Raw genomic sequence first — 19,547 nt, 5'->3', positions numbered from 1 at the left:
CAACACTTGGACCCTAAAAGAGCACTGTGCTTTTGCATTGATTGCACCGGGTGGATATTCACCTGTTGGGTTCGCCGGAGTGAAAAAAGGCAAGACAACACAGAAGAGGGACATCTCCCATCTGGATTGTGCTCTCCATTAAGTTCTTCCACACATTGGCCAAAAACTGTCTCTGGAAGGGCTGCATGTGCATTCCATCAGGGCCAAAGCTGCTACCACTGTTTTTGCATGTGGAGTTTCTGTCCTGGAGATCTGTCAGGGAGCTCCTTGTGTGTCCCTCCATAGTTTAATGAAGTACTACTCTCTTCCTAGCCAAGTTTGCCAAGAGGGGAATTTTGCCAGCTTGTTCCAACATTGCTTTTTGGATGGAGTCCATTCACAGAACAAATAGGTACTACTTTGGTATCTATTCCAAAGGTTAGGCATCTGTGGTTAGAAGTCTCTGTCAGAAGATGACGTTACTTACCTTCGGTGGTGCTTTTTCTGGGAGAGACCTATCTAACTGCAGATTCCTCACCGGCTCTCCCTGTTCTGTGAATTGGACTTTATCCAATAATAAGATTAAAAGTCTAGGAATTTGCACACTGGTCAAAGGCAGTTTTGTGTTGAGTCTCTGCGTCTGTGGGCGCGTACCGCTTGGAAACTAACTGACAGCGTGCAGGAATGGTGCCCACATGGGCTTCACACGTCATTTCTGGATTAGAACAGCATCAGTGCGGAGATGTACGGCACCAACTACCAGTTCTGATGAAAAGTTTCAGGATCCAGTTTGACTCCGGGAGAATATTCAGAATGTGAGAAATACCAGAAAGTGTGTTACCAAAGGTAAATGACTTGTTCTTTGGATAATAAATGCTAAGTAAATAACATTCAGTATAAATAAAATCTTCTGTTCACTGTATAGGTGCATGCTGTTTTCTCCTTTGTTTTGCAAGGCAAGAAACCCGTACCCCAGCCACAAAACAGCTGTATAGTACACAGCTCTCAAGTGGGTGACTGTGAAGACATTTTCTCTACCCCACACCCCCTGTTTCCCCTGCCCCCATTGGGGCCCCAGGTAAAAGTAACTGGAACATAAATGATGGGCAAGTCGTTCCTCCTGCTCAAGGTGTTCTTTTGAACGAGCAGGGCATTCTTTGAATGGGCTGGTGTTTCTCTGTTCATGCGCAGATCTTTATAAAATATTGTTCTTTGCATTGTGTTTATTATATTAAACAGTATTCCAATTAACTTTTTTCCTCCATTCTCTATCCCTTCTTCTAAGTTAAGGACCAAGCTCAGCAAAGAGAAGTGATTTTTTTTTTTAACTGTCTTTTCTGAAGAAATGTATTAGGTTAAATATTTTAAAAGAAACAGGCAAAGTTATTAGATCTTGCCTTTTGACTGTTAGTGCAGACCTATTTGTTAATGCTGTGCTGCATAAGCAAAAGGGAAAAAAATGAAAAAGCACAATGACATGTGGAAGTGCATGCACAATCACACATAAGATGGTCCACATGGCTTTGGGGGCTGTAGTGGCCCATATGCTGTCGCCCTCATCCACTTAGGCTCCTTATCTCTCACTCTATAAGAGAGCCATCTGGTAGAGCAGCGGTCTGGTTTGCTGTGAGAGATCAGAAGTGGGAGCCTAGCAGGTATTTTGCAGGAGCACAGCAGGTACACTGTCTCTTCTAGGGGAGCTGATGAGAAGTGGCCATGTGCACCAGCACTGCCACTTCAGCAGCAAAAAACTAAGATCAGTCATTTTAGAACCCCTGAGCAGGGGGCACAGGTAGTCATGACTTTACTGATGCCATCAGCAGAAATCAGTTGACAGGCCTTATTCAGCCTGCACCAGATGACTGAAGTGCCTAATATTGAGACAACACCGGCCTGTGAGGACAGTTATTGCTCACCTTTCTGAGAAGTTGCCAGAACTTGACTCACTGAAGAACTCCAAGACTGGTGGCTCTTTGGGCTTATATGTTCATTGTTCAACACAAAAAGGGAAAGAGTAAGAAGCACAGATAGTGCAAATGCAGAGACAGCCACAGGCGTCCTGAGCAACTTGAACGCACCCTGGTGTGCTGGTGCTCTTAGTTTGGTGGAAGCTGCTGCCCTACTCTGCCTGTCTGTCTGCAGGGTTTTGAATCTCTGAGTCAGGAAGACAAGAAATTGGCCATGGGGCAGAGCAAAGTAGTTGGGGTGCACCTTGAGGTTTGGGTGGGTGCAGCAGCAACCTAGCCTGTAACGGTGGCCCCAGAGTCCTGGCAGAGCTGCGGTAGAGGAGTTGCCACAAGCTTTGTGAGTCAGCCGGGAAGCTCAATGCCTGATCTCATTTGGTATGTTAAGTGTAACTAAGTGTTACTCCAGTAGTGAAACTTTCATAGATTCACATGCTTGAATCATTCCCTGTCGTCGCGATGGGAGCCCCTGGTATATTCATGCTAGTGTTAGCATAGATTTAAACCTAAGGGCCCTTAGGCCTCTTAATTTAACACTCTATCAGAGTCATTTTAAGAAAAAGGACCATACATCAGAATCCACAAATCAGGCGACACCACCCTTTAGAACCTTCCTGAGAGAAGCTCCAGTACCTCAGGTTTTCAAAGCACATGTTGCGTATAACATGAAAAAGAAAAAAGAGAGGTGAAGGTGAGCTTCTCCGGGGAGGCAAGCGGGTTGCATGTGAATCGATGAAAGATTCCAATACTGGAGAACTAAAGTTACAGTTAAAGTAACTAAGGGCCATATGTGCGAACACATTTTCCCATTGACACAGAATGGGAAAAACCCTTTGCTACATCTGGCCCTTATTTTCTTACTCCAGTATTGGAACTTTCGTAGATTAACATGCTTGAATCAGAGAAGGAAGCAGTACAAATGCACATTGCAATACTCCTGCAATTTGATTAATACGTTCTCAACAAGATCTATTCAGGGTTGGTGAAAACAATTCATACTGGCCTGAACACCAAAGTACGCCCTGCAGTTGGAATTGCATTAGATTTTGAGGATTTCTGTGGTTCCTTCTATGCTACACAGACAGCCCCAGTAGCTTACCAGTGGGTTATCTTCACGATATCCCTATTACTACTGTCACCTCTGCCGAAGCTCTGGTGCTGGAGTAACCCATCCGTATAAATGAGGTGATTTCAATCATAGCTAGGCTGAAACTGAGGAGAGCTCTGGGGCTTTATACTTCTACAAAGTTGTCTGCTAGGAGCTTACCCCTATACTCACCTGCTTGTACCACTCCTTTGCTGAATCTGGGTCCCTAACAGACTCCTTGTTGAAGACCGTCATCTCAGTTATGCCAGTCCAGGAAAGACCCAGCACTCTCTGGGTTGTTCAGACCCATTTCACTTCTAAACATAGGCACTAAGCTACTTCCCAGCGTCCTAGCTCACCATCTCGGCTCCTTGATGCCCAGCTTGATTGACCCAGACCCCGAGGGCTCTGGTCTCACCCGTCAGTGTGGGACAACATCAAATGCCTCCTCCAACTAATAAATAAAGCCCAGAGGTCACTCATGAAAGTTTTGCTCTCATGCATTGATGCAGAAAAAGCTTTTGATTGCGTCCATTTGCCCAACCTCTTAGCGGTGCTCCCAAAATTCAGATTTGATGATCTGTTCTCTAAATGGGACAGTAGTATTTACAGCAAACCCCATACCTTTATTAGGGTGAATGGTATATATTCACCACATTTTCCGTCCAGAGGGGCACACGGCAGGGCTGCTCCTTGTCTTCCCTACTCTTTGCCCTGTACATTGAGTCATTTGCACAATGTGTGAGGGAGAGCTCACTTATCTCCAGGATTCCATTCAGAGGGGAGCAACATCTGGTAAGCCTCTTTGGGGATCATGTCATCTTGTCCATACAGATCTGGCAAACTCGCTCCCAGCTTTGATAGACGGACGGGTGTAGTACCTTCAACTGCGGCATTGGGTGATGGGACCTGAGATGAGACAGAACATGGGACGACTGACCCCCTTTGAGAAATGGGTGCTTATTAAAAATGATGATGAACACCTTATCTCAAAATTGTACTCTCTCCCGAACCCGGAACTCCCCACACATGTTCGAAGGACAACATCGTTGGGAATTCGAATTGGGTAGAACCCTCTCCTCTGAATAATGGGCAGACATCTTCTGCAGGGTACACCACATAGCACACGACATATCAAGCACTGAAACAGCATATAAAAGAGCTTCTTATTGGTACCTAATCCCGGCGAAAATGCAGCAGTAGGTAGAAACCCGTTAGACAAATAGCCTTAGCTCTAGGGGCGGCACATCAGACAATCCTATCGTTATGGGGCACAGATAAAACTCCTTACAGCATATCGTGGTTACGCGGATTGTGGAACATTTTGGGAATGGAGAAACTGTCCCTTGCAGTGGAGCCAAGCCGCATTGGATATGCTGAGCTGTGGGTTCCCTTCATCCACCTGCTCTCAGTCAAGTCTTGGGAACTGACGTGCCCGCCATACTTGAGTCCACCCCTTAATTCTACATACTCCCCTGCTTGCCACTTAGGGAGTCCCCTGCCTTTACCTGTACTCACATGTATATATTAACTGCCCTACGTCTGCTGAAAATACCCTTTAGCTATAACTAGATTGGAGCCTTGAAGGGTGTGGGAAGGTTAATGGGTGTTTTGATTTGTATGGTTTGCTTTTCTCCACATGCCTATCGGATGCAGCCCGCCTCCGGGTTGTAACTGGACGCTGTGTACACAACGTTTCTCTTTCTTTGCTATCCACCTCAGCTGGTGCCCGGGTTGTAGGCAAGTACGCAGTGTACCTCGGATCAGGCTATTAAATCAATAAAAAGAATTGTTCATAAAAACAGATTTTAAAACAGAGTTCATATAAAACGATCATCATCAAATGACAGGAGGCTGCAAAAGAAAATATCAATTTGCATATATATAAAAATGAAGAAAGTACCAACTGTACAAGCGTTAAGACTTGAGAAAAGAAAGTTTACAGTGGGGAAAAAGAAAAACAATTTCTATGCTCAGAATACCCAAATTGGGATAAAGTCTGAATTATATGTATAATTGTTAAATTAACTTTCACTAGAGTGTATCTATTATAAGATCTCCCAGATTTGGTGGCTGGATGCATAGCATAGTGAGCGTAAATGGGCATGGATGCTTTTGAAGCATGTCGAAGATCTTACAGAGCATTATTTGCCACCGGTAACCCCTGGAGGTTGTGATAGTGGAGGATCTTGCGTTTGTGTCCTTAGGATGAAATGCACCATGGCCCATCTTGTAATTGATTGTGCATTGTTTATAAATCCTCATCGTAAATGTTTTAAACTTTTGTACTTGAAAAGTAGAATTTACGTGTGATGTGAAGCGGTTGACCTTTACTCTAACATGCAGTTCTTGGATGTTACAGATGGTTTGGGGCGATTTCTAAAAGCCTTGAGGAATTCAGTTCATGATTTTGAATTCAATTCATTTGAATAATTGGTTTACTTTTGTAAATGTTTGTATATTTTTTGTACAGGTTTCCTAATAAACGAATGTAATTGCTTTCTGTACAAATATGGTAATTGGTGCCTGGTTGCGGCTGGATTGTGATGGAAATGAGAAGGGAACTTGCAAATAAGATGAGCTGCTTAGCCAGTAGACCTCTTCCCACGTGTTGCTGCATCCTCTTTGAAGCATGGTCTCAGTCAGTGCCTCGTTCGTGTGTCAAGGGCAGCACCCATGATGGATCACCCATTCTAAGGGAAGCAGTAATTGTGCTGAATGTCACTTCTTATATTATGACGTAACTTTTACACCTAGTGTTTACAATCTACACTCTTGTTCCCGATTGTCAGTCATGAAGTGCCTGCTGTTGCCTGGGTTTGAGAGCCATACGATTGATATATCCACATGCCTTTATCTTTTATAGTATCAGTCGTTATGGGAATCCCTAGTGTGAAGAGGGAAGTGCACTCCTATCTCATCGATACCTTGAACTCCTTGATTACAGAGCTGACCCAGCAGGAGAAGGAGGACTGTGTAATCGTCGTGCTCATTGCCGAGGTAAGCAATACTTCCTGTTTAACTGTATTGACAACCTAACCTCCTTAACTTAAACTATCCGACTGTCATTTTTCCATTTGAAAGAGACTCAGTGGTCATCCGAAAGTCAGGAATAGTGGACTAGTTAGTTAGAGAGGCATGCACATCTTTCCTTCACGCTGCCCTTTCACTCAGTGGGTGGTTATTACTCTGCTTACAGTTTTATTAATTTGTTTAAATCACTGAACAATTGGCTTAAACTACGTTTCAAATATTCAAATATCATTAATTTCTACATTTGCCACCATCTACTGCTAGTAGGGCTTAAAACTAAATCTTAAGAAAGCCATTTAATTATGAATGTGTTCCTTGCTTGCACGTTTCTCCCAGATGCCCGTTCATCTCTTTTGTTCTTTGTGCACCCTACTACTTTCCTGCTTGAGACTTAAACCTGCTTTAGTGTGTGCACCTTTTTCCAAGCAGAGACCTGTTTTTCAGAGATTCAGTTTCTTTTTTCAGAGATTCAGTTTCTTCTGAAGTGTTGCCTTTCTGTCCTAAGCAGAGCAAAATGTTTTTTTTTTTTTTTAAGTCGGATTAGATTTTTTCCTCTCAGCAACTTTGACTACTGCATGCCAGTACAACCTGACAGCTTGGCTTCAAACTTTCTCTAATAGCAACACACCAATCTACATATCTGGCACATTCATACCTTGTGCTGCCCCACAGCCAGCGAAAAGCCTTCCTGTCAGCTTCTTCCTGATATGCGTTCAGTAAATTGTAAATTCGTTTCGTTTAAAATGGGATGCAGACCACAATTACCTTTCAGAATACTGAATACCCACTGATATTTCCTGCAGCTTGTATTGCAGTGTAAACTGGTGAGAATTTAGAATCCTGACCAATGCCTTCATGTTAATAATTCCATGTGACAGAATTGCACCAAGGTCTCTTCAGATTCAGAGATTTAGAATAATAGTCTAGCGGGCTTTGCGATTTACGTAACAACAATAGATCAGTCTCTTTTTTTGCTGTACGGTGTCTTCACTATTTGTATTTATGTTTATGGTACAGGTTAGAGGTTACTAATGCCATCATAGGCAGCGGAAAAAGAGCGTACTCCCTCTTCTCTGTCATGCAATCTTCATTAATATTATTGCCATTTATTTCCCCCCTTCTGCCTTCTGTCCTTGTTCTCCTCGTGTCTTCCTGACCGTCCTTGCTTTCCTCCTTTATTCTCTTAGGTTCCATATTGTATTATATTAGTTCTTCTAAAGTACTTTCGATACCCTTATGAGCCTAATACTTCTCGTTTGCTAAATGTTTCTCTATATAATTTAGTGTTTCATAGCCCTAACGAGAGTCACGAATTGCTCCGATTTTAAACGGCACCCTGGGCGCTGTTTGGATACATGATTGAAAGAGTTGGTTATGGCTTACTTATCCCGTGTGGTGGGCAAGACTGTATGCCGAGCGTGTGGTTTGGAAACATGGTATTAGTGTAGGGGTTTAACAGCACCTGCGCGTGAGTGTTGCGAAAGTGTTAGATAATGGGTATTCTTTGTTTTGGTTCTGCATCCGAACTGTTTGCCCTGAACATTCTGTGTAACAGATGATGATGTATCTATATGGATGCCAGATCGTCCGGTGTCCATGTTTGTTCTGCGTGTGAATCTGAAGAACTTTGCACAAGCGAGGAAACTTCTTAGTCAGTGTAAGGTGGGGTGGGTGTGGTTTGGAGTTCACACCAGACACCTTTGTCATATTAATGGCTGTGCTAGTGGGCGTCTCTAGTTTATTTCAGCACGATCGTTCACATTTTCCAAACATTGCTTTCTCTGGATGTGCTTTTCCTATTCATAGGGAAATCTTAACATCGGCAAAAGCTACCTAAAAGCCGCACGTTTGTTAATCTCACTTCATCTAGTTGTTTGTTGTATTTTTTTTTTTTAATTTAGATGATTAATTTGCATCGCATACCAAACAATCCAATGACACAGATAATCTGCATGGGCAGGTGCCATGTATGGCAGTTCGGGGTACGTAGCCAGCATATGATAAAAGAAAAACGTAACCATTAGCACGTTTTCATTTGATATCCTTTGACAGGGGAGGGAGGGAAACTGATGCTCACACACCCTCCACCGATCTAGTAGGGGTCGATGCCTGAGACACAGCAGAACCAAGCCCAGTTCGGCGAAGGTATGGACGATAGCGTTCCCATTTGTCTCTAGGCATTGGCGCAGGTGGCTGCTCCTATGCATATTGCTCTGTCATACTTCTACATCATGCTACCGCTCGCAGCCAGTCTGCAGCCATATTTTTTTTTTGCTGTTCACACTATAGCCATCTGTCTCTTGGCTAGGACCAGCAACATGGACATAAGACTCACGAATTTTGCATGAACAGATGTGTCCCACAGCAGAGCGACTATAAGGGAGGGGGTCTAGTACCTGGAATACATCTTGCCAGAAGCAGCGCACATCCAAACAGTTCCAGGATAAATGCAAAAATAATCCGCACCTTCCATACCGCAGCACTTGCATGCACTGTGTACTATAAGTTATAGGGGTGTATTTGACCTTTACACTGCAGTAGGCCCATGTTTTATCTAAAAGTGTACAACCCAGCGTAGGTTCCCATCTCAGCCTGGCTTGACCTCAGGGGAACTCCATCATTGTCCAGAAGTGTAGTATGCAGGAAGGAAATAGTGTCTCATATCCTTCCGCAGGACATACTCCGTGAGAGGCAACATTTCAGAAGGTTCTGCAGGATAAGTAAGGAAGCCAGCCTCAACAGCGGAACATAACCAATGGTAAGGTAAGATCGCCAGGGCTGAGTCGCTGTCACCCTGGTTCAAAAAGCTAGTCAAACAAAAGAAGCTGCCATTTTCAAAAAGGTCACCTAGCATTGTCAAGCTAACTTTCCACAGCAGAGAGATATTTGCACATTCACACGTTAGGGGCAACAATGTGTTATCCCGTAGGGGGATAAACAGAGAATATGGACACTCCAATTCAAGTTTTCCTACCAAACGCCACCGGACTCTGCATGTGTTTGCCAGGAGATCAGATTCTGCATGTGTCATACGTGGCGAGGAGGACAGTCTGGCCATCACATCCTTAGATCTAGTGAGTGCCTGCTCGACTTGAACATCCGTTGCAGGTGAGGTGCCAGGGATCCAATAGCACATATAGTGTGCTTGATGGTCTAGATCAGTAGTTCCCAACCTGTGGTCCGGGGCCCGCTGGAGGGGGGGTCCACAACTACTTAGAAAATTAAATAATATTAACAAATTAGGTCCCCAGCTTTCAGCAATGACTCAGTGGGGGTCTCTGGATTCCAATAATGATTCACTGGGGGTCCCTGTGATCAAGTAATGATAAAGTGGGGGTCCACAGAAGTCAAAAGGTTGGGAACCACTGGTCTAGATAGTAAAGATAAAGGCCAGTAGCGCCGACCCGCCCTGTCGTAGCGGCCTGGCGTGTCCTTGGTTGTTGCTCAACCCATACTAGCCAGAAAAGTATGTGGTGCAACTGCTTGAAGAAGCATTGCGGAAGCATAACCAAAATGTCAGCAAATGAATATAAAAACTTTGACAGGACCACCATTTTCACTCCGGTTATGTGGCCCGTAATAAAGAGGGGCAGGTGCAGCCACCTATCCACTTACGGCTTGTAGTTTATCCATTGGCTCTTATCAGCTCTGCATAATCCTGCGTGACCCAAATTCCTAAATATGTAACCCCAGTTGGGCTCCACTTCAGTGGGTATTCCACAGCAAGTAGTCTGCAAATTTTTTTTCAGACTTGGCGCAGTTGATATGGAGGCTGGAGTGCCTTCTAAATGGAAGAACTCTGTAAATAATGGGCAACAGGTTCTCTTCTGGCTTTTCAACATAGAGAATTACATTATCCGCATATAATGAGATGAAGAGGGACCCACTAGCGAGTCGCAGCCCTTATTAGCGTGGAGCTCTTTTGTTACATGCCAATGGTTCTATTGTCAAAGGAAATATCACGGGAGCGTTAGAATACAGTTCTTGAACTCCAATCCTTGAACTGCGGGCAGTGTAAAATAAGGAGATCAGCAAAAGAAATTAAGATGCAAGACCCAGTTGCTGCAATACCCAATACCTCATCCTGTATGGCCTTTCAAATGTATTATATGCTTTTTCTGAATGATCCCGTTGCCAAGTTGGGATCAGTCCCATGGAGTATGGCTATCTGCATTGCAGTTTGAAGGTAATGGATCTTTGGGGTATGAAGCCAGACTAGAAACTGCATGAGGGGTTGTAATCTCTGGAATAGCATCTGTAGGAAGTTGGCTCTGTATGTACTATTTCAAAGTAAGAAATAGCATGCACAGTCCAAGAGTTCCCCTTAGAGGTAAGATAGTGGCAAAAAGAGATAATTCTAATGCTCTATTTTGTGGTAGCGTGGTCGAGCAGTAGGCTTATCAGAGGGTAGTGTTAAGCATTTGTTGTACACACGCAGGCAATAAATGAGGAACACACACTCAAAGACAATTCCAGGCCAATAGGTTTTATATAGAAAAATGTATTTTCTTGGTTTATTTTAAGAACCACAGGTTCAAGATTTAAAAACAATACTTTAAATGAAAGGTATTTCACTCAGGTATCTTAGGAACTTTGAATCATCACAATAGCATGTACAGTTTTGGCAAAAATGGCAATAAGCTATTTAAAAAATGGACACAGTGCAAACATCAACAGTTCCTGGGGGAGGTAAGTATTTGTTAGGTTCACAGGTAAGTAAAGCACTTACAGGTTTCAAAGTTGGTTCCAGGGTAGCCCACCGCTGGGGGTTCAAGGCAACCCCAAAGTTACCACACCAGCAGCTCACGGCCGGTCAGGTGCAGAGGTCAAAGTGGTGCCCAAAACACATAGGCTTCAATGGAAATAGGGGTGCCCCGGTTCCAGCCTGCCAGCAGGTAAGTACCCGTGACTTCGGAGGGCAGACCATGGGGGTTTTGTAGGGCACCGGGGGGGACACAAGCAGGCACAAAAAGTACTCCCTCAGCGGCACAGGGACGGCCTGGTGCAGAGTGCAAACAGGCGTCGGGTTTTCAATAGGAATCAATGGGGAGACCCAGGGGTCTCTTCAGCGATGCAGGCAAGGGGGGGAGGGGGATCCTCGGGGTAGCCACCACTTGGGCTAGGAAGAGGGCCGCCTTGGGGGTCTCTCCTGCACTGGAGTTCAGTTCCTTCAGGACCTCGGGGCTGCAGGTGCAGTGTTTTTTCTAGGCGTCGGGTTCCTTGAATCAGGCAGTCGCGGTCAGGGGGAGCCTCTGGATTCCCGCTGCATGTGTCGCTGTGGGGGCTCAGGGGGGTCAACTCTGGCTACTCATAGGCTTGCAGTCGCCGGGGAGTCCTCTCTGTAGAGTTAGGTTTCCGCAGGTCGAGCCGGGGGCATCGGGTGCAGAGTGGAAAGTCTCACGCTTCCGGTGGGAAACGTGTGGTCTTTAAAAGTTGCTTCTTTGTTGCAAAGTTGCAGTTCTTGTGAACAGGGCCTCTGTCCTCTGGAGTTTCTTGGTCCTTTTAGATGCAGGGTAGTCCTCTGAGGCTTCAGAGGTCGCTGGACCCTGGGGGACGCGTCGCAGTTGCAGTTTTTCTTGAAGTGGGGAGACAGGCCGGTAGGGCTGGGGCCAAAGCAGTTGGTGTCTCTGTCTTCTCTGCAGGGCTTCAGGTCAGCAGTCCTTCTTCATCTTCAGGTTGCAGGAATCTAGTTTCATAGGTTCTGGGGTGCCCCTAAATACTGAATTTAGGGGTGTGTTTAGGTCTGGGAGGGCAGTAGCCAATGGTTACTGTCCTTGAGGGTGGCTACACCCTCTTTGTGCCTCCTCCCTGTGGGGAGGGGGCCACATCCCTAATCCTATTGGGGGAATCCTCCATCTGCAAGATGGAGATTTCTAAAAGTCAGAGTCACCTCAGCTCAGGACACCTTAGGGGTTGTCCTGACTGGCCAGTGACTCCTCCTTGTCTTTCTAATTATCTCCTCCAGCCTTGCTGCCAAAAGTGGGGGCAGTGGCCGGAGAGGCGGGCATCTCCACTAGCTGGGATGCCCGGATGCCTTGTGGCGCTGTAACAAAGGGGGTGAGCCTTTGAGGCTCACCGCCAGGTGTTACAGTTCCTGCAGGGGGGAGGTGTGGAAGCACCTCCACCCAGTACAGGCTTTGTTCCTGGCCACAGAGTGACAAATGCACTCCCCCCATGTGGCCAGCAACATGTCTGGTGTGTGGCAGGCTGGCAAAAACTAGTCAGCCCACACTGGAAATCGGGTATGTTTTCAGGGGGCATCTCTAAGATGCCCTCTGGGGGTTTTTTCACAATAAAATGTACACTGGCATCAGTGTGCATTTATTGTGCTGAGAAGTTTGATACCAAACTTTCCAGTTTTCAGTGTAGCCATTATGGTGCTGTGGAGTTCGTGTATGACAGACTCCCAGACCATATACTCTTATGGCTACCCTGCACTTACAATGTCTAAGGTTTTGCTTAGACACTGTAGGGGCATAGTGCTCATGCACCTATGCCCTCACCTGTGGTATAGTGCACCCTGCCTTAGGGCTGTATGGCCTGCTAGAGGGGTGACTTATCTATGCCATAGGCAGTGTGGGGTTGGCATGGCACCCTGAGGGCGCGCCATGTCGACTTAGTCATTTTCTCCCCACCAGCACACACAAGCTGGCAAGCAGTGTGCATGTGCTGAGTGAGGGGTCCCCAGGGTGGCATAAGACATGCTGCAGCCCTTAGAGACTCTCCCCGGCATCAGGGCCCTTGGTACCAGGGGTACCAGTTACAAGGGACTTACCTGGATGCCAGGGTGTGCCAATTGTGGAAACAAAGGTACAGTTTTAGGGAAAGAACACTGGTGCTGGGGCCTGGTTAGCAGGCCTCAGCACACTTTCAAATCATAACTTGGCATCAGCAAAGGCAAAAAGTCAGGGGGTAACCATGCCAAGGAGGCATTTCCTTACAACATAGAATCTCCTTGAAGTCTCTGTCCAAGACATCATCTATTGCATTTGCAGACGGTAGTATTGCATACTCTTCTATTAGTTTACATTTAGCTTCAGTGTCAGCTTACATTCAGAATAGTGAACATTTATCTCTTTTTAAAATAAGTATTGTCGAGCCCTCATGTTGGGCATAAAAGAGTAATTTTTCCGTAAGTGGCTTTGGCACCAGCATGAAATCTGGGTAAAGTTCTAACAAGAGTGATCGGTCCTTCTTTTGAGCCATTAAACTCTGAAATGCAGTTCTCAACTTGTAACATTGCCTTCTTAGTTGCTTTCCCTGTCTGAGGAGGGTCAATGAGCTGCAAGCACTCAGTGGGAGAACCGTTTATTCTGGTTCACGGGGATAGAGTAGTTTTAAGAACAATCCCCAAATTTCTTCAGAGGTAGTTTAGCTTTTGCATATAAACCAGACAATAGAGTTGCCGATTTTCTTTTCACAACCAGAGACTACGACAGAGAGGGCCTTACATACCATTGATGTTAAGAGAGAGTTAATGTACTATATCGATAGTACACAGTCCATCTCCAAAACAAAGCAACCTATTTCTTTGCTAATGGTATGGAGATATGTAATGCTAAGTGTACATAAAATTTTGTACCTAAACTTCATATCTGATAGAGACTTCTAGTTGCAGATTCCTTACCTTAGAATTTTACCCCAGGCGTCAGACTGGATGTGGAGATTTTTCTTCAAGCAATACCCTTGCACGTCGGTAGGTGGCATCGATAGACTCCTTAGGGGTCGTGGTCGCCGTGATGATGTTGGGAGTAGTACATAGACGCTGCCCTCGCAAAGTGACGTCAGTTCTTTTCTTTCCGCGCCACGTGCTGATCCGGAGAGAGCTACCCTGGCTATTTTTGGGCCGAATTAGACCGTTTTGTCGAGGTTTTTGGTGTACAACTTTGGTGTGTCGAGATCTCCCCGAAGACCAGGTTCTAGCCTTGTGAGGACTGCCATCAGACGATGTCGGTGACGGATAATTATTGCGTTTGCCTGTGGTGCCTCGAGCTCCACCACGACCCGAAGTCGTGCTCCGAGTGTCGGGCCATGCACCCAAAAGCTTTGAGGGAGTGGTCCCTAAAGCTAATGGTGGCCCGGCACTCGACTCTGCGTAGGTCCCGGTCTCGCTAGAGAAGAAGGTCTCGATCGGTCGCAGAGTCATTACCACTCGTCTTCTTCGAAGTCCTCGGGTCAAGGTAAGAAGAAGAAGAAGAAGTCAAAGAAGTCCCATCGCTCTCCGACTTCACCCCGTTGCTCGGCCGACGCGTCGCAGGACGAGCGTCCATGCACTAGGCCTCCATCCTCGGAGCCTGTGTCTGGGTTGACCCCCGCTTCCCTGATTTTCCCAGAGCCGGAGCGAACTCTGCCCAACTTAAGGAGTTTTACGAGGCCAGGTGCCTCATCTTTTGGGCGGGCTGACCCCAATACGGCGCACTCTGGCCCAACGGGTTCGGCTGAGGGGCCTTCGGGTTCTGCGCCGGCGGCTTCGGCCCCAGCCACCGAGGTCGCCTTCGGATCTGTGTGCGGATCCGCACCGACGCCGGTCGCACCTTCGAGACCTTCCCCGGCACCGGGTCGATTGTTGACGCTCCGACGTCGGTAGTGCCCAATTCTTATCCCCGACGACCCTGAGACATCTTTGGCTTCAGTGGGCCCTATTCGCCCGAGGTCGGATTCGGACCCTTTTTCCTATGCGTACAAATACGGGGAGGATTTGGAGGAGTACCTGGACCCGCATGAATACCAGGATGACCCTGCTAAAGACTGGGCACAAGATTTGAGCGAAGCCTGTTGTCAGGATACTTCTCCTGATGCTGGCATGCTGTTTCCTCCTACCGTGTCTATGGCGGAGGGAGCTACTTACAGTATGGTGGTCAGTAGGGCAGCTGAGGTCCTTGGCCTTGAGCCACCTACTGTGGAAGTCCGGTCTAATCTCCGACAGAGGTGCTTCAGCCTGGGGCTTCTACTTCGGAACCCCTTCTCCCATTCAATGAGTCCCTCACTGATATCCTTTTGGGTATATGGTCCAAACCTGTGAACAGGACTATCGCTTGCCACCATCGGCCCGCACCGAATGACCCAAAATTCTTGTACCAACACCCTACGCCTGAGAGTCTTGTAATCCAGGCTTCCTCCTCTTCTGGCACGTTCCTTTCAGCACCCCTGGATTGGGAATCCAAAAGGTTGGAACAATTTGGCAAGAAGTTGTTTTCTTCCTCCAGCCTCGCACTGCGGTCTGTGAACACCGCATGTCTTTTGGGCCGTTATTCCCACTCTCACTGTGGGATACGGTTGTGCAAGTCCTGCCTCAGATGCCGGAGGAGGCCCGTGCTATCATCTCCCAAGCAGTAAAAGATGGAATAGATGCAGCAAAGTTCACTATCCGTTGTGGCTGGATACAACCGACTCTCTGGGCAGATTGGTTGCGATGATGGTGGCCTTACGGCGTCACGCCTGGTTACGCACTTCTGGCTTCTCGGGGGATGTCCAACAGTCACTCATGGACATGCCCTTTGATGGCACCCGTCTCTTCGGCGACAAAGCGGACTCAGCCTTGGAGAGATTCAAGGACTCCCGGGCTACGGCTTGGTCCCTTGGTCTTTCCTCCGCCACATGCCCACCACAGTCCGCTTTTTGTCCCTTTTGTGGACACGGAAGGGGAGCCCTGTCGCGTCCTCTACCCAGCCACCGTGCCACGCATGCTGGACAGCCTATGCGTGGCCGGGGACGCAGAATCCCACGTGGCCGTGGGACAGGGAGCCAGAGGTCTGTCCAGTCCACCTCTGCCCCCGCTGCACCCTCCAAACCCTCCTAGTTGGTCCCTTCGCTCCCGCCCAGTTGGTGGCAGGATCCGCCATCACCTGACCCACTGGAAACATATCACCACGGATGGGTGGGTTTTGCAGATCATTCGGAATGGCTACTCCCTCCCTTTCGAATCTGCACCACCACACATGCCACCATCCTTCCATCATCCTCAGGAGGATCATTTGGTGCTTCTCCACCAGGAAGTTGCGGCTCTCTTAGCCAAGGGAGCTATAGAAAGGGTCCCTGTGCCAGTCAATCAATCAAGAAATTTATAGAGCGCGCTACTCACCCGTGAGGGTCTCAAGGCGCTGGTGTGGGTGGGGGGGGGAGGGAGATCACTGTTCGAACAGCCATGTCTTGAGGTTTTTTCTTAAAAGCAGGAGGTCTTGGGTCTTGCGGAGGTTGGTGGGGAGGGAGTTTCAGGCCCTGGGGGCGAGATAAGAGAATGATCTGCCTCCTGTGGTGGTGCGTTGGATGCGGGGGACTGTGGCGAGTGTGAGGTCGGCGGATCGGAGGTGGCGGGTGGGAGTGTGGGAGTTCACTCTTTTGTTGAGGTAGGTTGGGCCGGTGTTGTGGAGGGATTTGTGTGTGTGGATGAGGATTTTGAAGGTGATCCTTTTGTCTATGGGGAGCCAGTGAAGGGATTTGAGGTGTGGTGAGATGTCTTCATGGCGGGGAGGTCCAGGATGAGGCGCGCAGCTGTGTTCTGGATTCTCTGGAGTTTGCGCTTGAGTTTGAGTGTGGTGCTGGCGTAGGGGGCGTTACCGTAGTCTAGCCTGCTGCTGGTGAGTGCATGGGTGACGGTCTTTCTGGTCTCTGTGGGAATCCATTTGAAGGTTTTTTCAGCATGCGGAGTGTGTTGAAACAGGAGGAGGTGACGGTGTTGATTTGCTGGGTCATGGAAAGGGAGGGGTCCAGGATGATGCCAAGGTTGCGTGCGTGGTTTGCGGAGGTAGGTGCAGGCCTAGGGGGGGTTGGCCACCAGGAGGCATCCCATATGGTTTTGTGGGGGCCGAAAATGATGATCTCAGGTTTTGTTGGAGTTGAGCTTGAGGTGGTTAGCTGTCATCCAGGCGGCAGGGTCAAGGAGTGCAGCGTGGAGGTTGGTTTTGGCAGTAGTAGGGTTGCGGGTGAGGGAGAAGATGAGTTGGGTGTAGTCTGCATAGGAGAGGATGGTGATTCCGTGTGTTTGGAGGATGTTGGCTAGTGGGATCATGTAAATGTAGAAGAGTGTGAGCCTGAGGGAGGATCCTTGGGGGACTCCGCAGATGATTCTGGTGGCAGTGGATTGGAAGGGTGGGAGGCGGACTGTTTGGGTTCTATTGGTGAGGAAGGAGGTGAGCCAGTCTAGGGCTTTGTGTCGAATGCCAGAGTTGTGGAGGCGTGCGCAGAGTGTGTGGTGGCAGACAGTGTCAAAAGGCTGCGGAGAGGTCTAGGAGTATGAGTGCGATGGTCTTGCCCTTGTCGACTCTGGTTTTGATGTTGTCAGTTCATGCATTGAGGGCGGTTTCCATGCTGTGGTTCTTGCGGAACCCAGATTGGGAGGGGTCGAGTGTGTGGTTTTTGTCGAGGAAGTGGGATAGACGAGTGTTCACTAGTTTCTCAGCGACCTTTGCGGGGAAAGGGAGGACAGAGATGGGGCGGTAGTTGGAGAGGTTGTCTGGGTCTGCTTTGGGCTTTTTTAGTAGTGCAGTGACTTCCGTGTGCCTCCAGGGGTCTGGGCAGGTGGCAGTGTCGAATGAGCTGTTGATTGTGTCTCAGAGCTTGGGGGCGATGGTTGGGCTGGCTTTGTTGTAGATCCGACGGGGGCAGGGGTCGAAGGGTGATCCAGAGTGGATGGAATTCATTGTTTTTTCCATTTCTTCGTCGGTGGTTGGGGCCCAAGTGTTGAGAGGCTGGGAGGGGTTTGAGGGGGGTCTGTGTTGGAATGGTAGGGGGTGTGTGTGGTGGGTGTGTGTGGCATGAAGCTGTTGTGTATGTCCAGGATTTCGCGGTGGAAGTGGTTTGAGAGGGAGTTGCGGAGGGTGTGTGTGTGCGTGGGGTCTAAGTTGCTGGCTTTGGGTTTCGAGAGCTCTTTGATGATGGTAAAGAGTTCTTTGCTGTTTTGGGAGTTGTGGTCTATGCGTTCCTTGTAGTGTGCTCTTTTAGTCGTGCGTATGAGTTGGTGGTGATTGCAAGTGGATGTTTTGAGGGTGGAGAAGTTAATGGTAGAGGGTTCTTGTCGCCAGGCTTTCTCCGCTTTGCGGCATTTGCACTTGGAATCTTGGAGTTCAGCAGAGAACCATGGGGCGTTCTTGATGTTGCGGGTGGTAGTGTTTTTTCTGAGGGGGCTCGAGTGAGTCTGCCCAGGTAGTGATCTATTTTGTGAGGTTATGCGCTGCAGTGTTGGGGTCGTTGGTGTTGGGCGGGGGGGTTCTGTGCCAGTTGGGAGTTCAGGCGTTCTGAGGGGATCCTGTCCCACATGCGGTAGGGGGTGGTGGGTTGGTGGTGGTGTGTGGGAGGGGGTTTGGCGAAGGAGAAGTGGACGCAGTGGTGGTCGGTCCAGTGGAGTTCGGTGGTGTGGGTGTAGGTTATGTGTTGGCTCGAAGTGAAGATTGCATCAAGTGTGTGTCCTGCTGAGTGGGTGGGTGCTGTGACCACTTGTTTGAGTCCGAGGTTGGTGAGGTTGTCTAGAAGGGAAGAGGAGTTGTGGTCGTGGGGGTTCTCCAGGTGAAAGTTGAAATCGCCGAGGCGGATGTAGTCTGTGGAGAGGAGGGCGTGCGGGCTGATGGTGTCAGCGATGGTGTCATAGAAGGGGGGGCGTGGCCCAGGGGGTCTGTACACAAGTGTAATTCTGAGGGTGGTAGTGGTGTTTATGTAGATTAGGAAGTGCATGTGTTCTGCGTTGTTGAGGGTGTCGTGGGTGTTGGTGGTGACATTAATGGTGTCTTTGTGCAGGATGGCGATGCCACCTCCTGGTTTGTTAAGGCGGTCTTTGCGTTGGAGTTTGTAGCCCTCAGGGGTGGCTGTAGCTATGTCGGGCTCAGATGAGTGGTTTGTCCAGGTTTCCGTGAGGAAGACGATTTCAAGTGAGTGTGATGTGATGAGGTCCCAGAGTTTTGTGGCATGTTTGTGTAGGGAGTGGGTGTTTAGGAGCAAGCAGTTGAGATGGTTGTGGGGGGTGGTGGTGTTTTGTGCGATAGTGTTGGTGTGGGTGCTTGTGGTGTTGGTGTGGGTTGTGGTGGTGTTGACGTGGGGTGTGTTCAGGTTGTGGTTTTTTTTGTGGTGGGGCCAGTTGGTGTGTGTGGGGGCTGTGCAGGAGTTTGTTGCATTTAGGTTGTTGTGTTTGGTGTTGGGGGCGCTGGGTTTGGTGTGGGGCGTGTGGGTGTTGGGGGTGTGAGAGATGGAGCAGGAGAATAGGCAGGCGTAGCAGGTGAAGGGACCCTGTGTGTGTGTGTGGGGCTGGTTTGGGTGCAGGCGGGGCGTGGTCCTGGGTTGAGGGAGTGGAGAGTGTGTGAGGAGTAGTGTGTCTGGGGGGGGTCTTGGCTATGGGGACGAGGGGGACTGGCGCTGGGCGTGGTCCAGGCGCAGACGGGCTTGCCTCCGCGCAGCGACCGCCATTAAGAAGGGGAGGTGGGAGGGAGTAGCAGCTGGGAGGCGGGAGGGGAAAACAAATGGGGTCACGAGGGGGGCGGGGACGCAGGGGTGCAGCG

At 48.4% G+C, this 19,547-nt stretch overlaps 1 protein-coding gene across 1 annotated transcript in view; it reads left to right on the top strand.

The window, feature by feature from the left end:
• Positions 1 to 19,547, top strand: part of MGAT4B (alpha-1,3-mannosyl-glycoprotein 4-beta-N-acetylglucosaminyltransferase B) — a 1,476,931-nt gene that overhangs the window by 417,551 nt on the left and 1,039,833 nt on the right. The window contains exon 4 of the mRNA XM_069199505.1: positions 5,897 to 6,030. Within this exon, the coding sequence (XP_069055606.1) occupies positions 5,897 to 6,030 (134 nt within the window). The remainder of the gene's footprint in view (positions 1 to 5,896; positions 6,031 to 19,547) is intronic.

Source organism: Pleurodeles waltl, chromosome 7, assembly GCF_031143425.1.
Source record: "Pleurodeles waltl isolate 20211129_DDA chromosome 7, aPleWal1.hap1.20221129, whole genome shotgun sequence".
In the NCBI taxonomy this organism is placed as follows: Eukaryota; Metazoa; Chordata; class Amphibia; order Caudata; family Salamandridae; genus Pleurodeles; species Pleurodeles waltl.
Note: the sequence above shows the minus strand (reverse complement) of the source record. Positions and strands in the feature narration are given on the sequence as shown.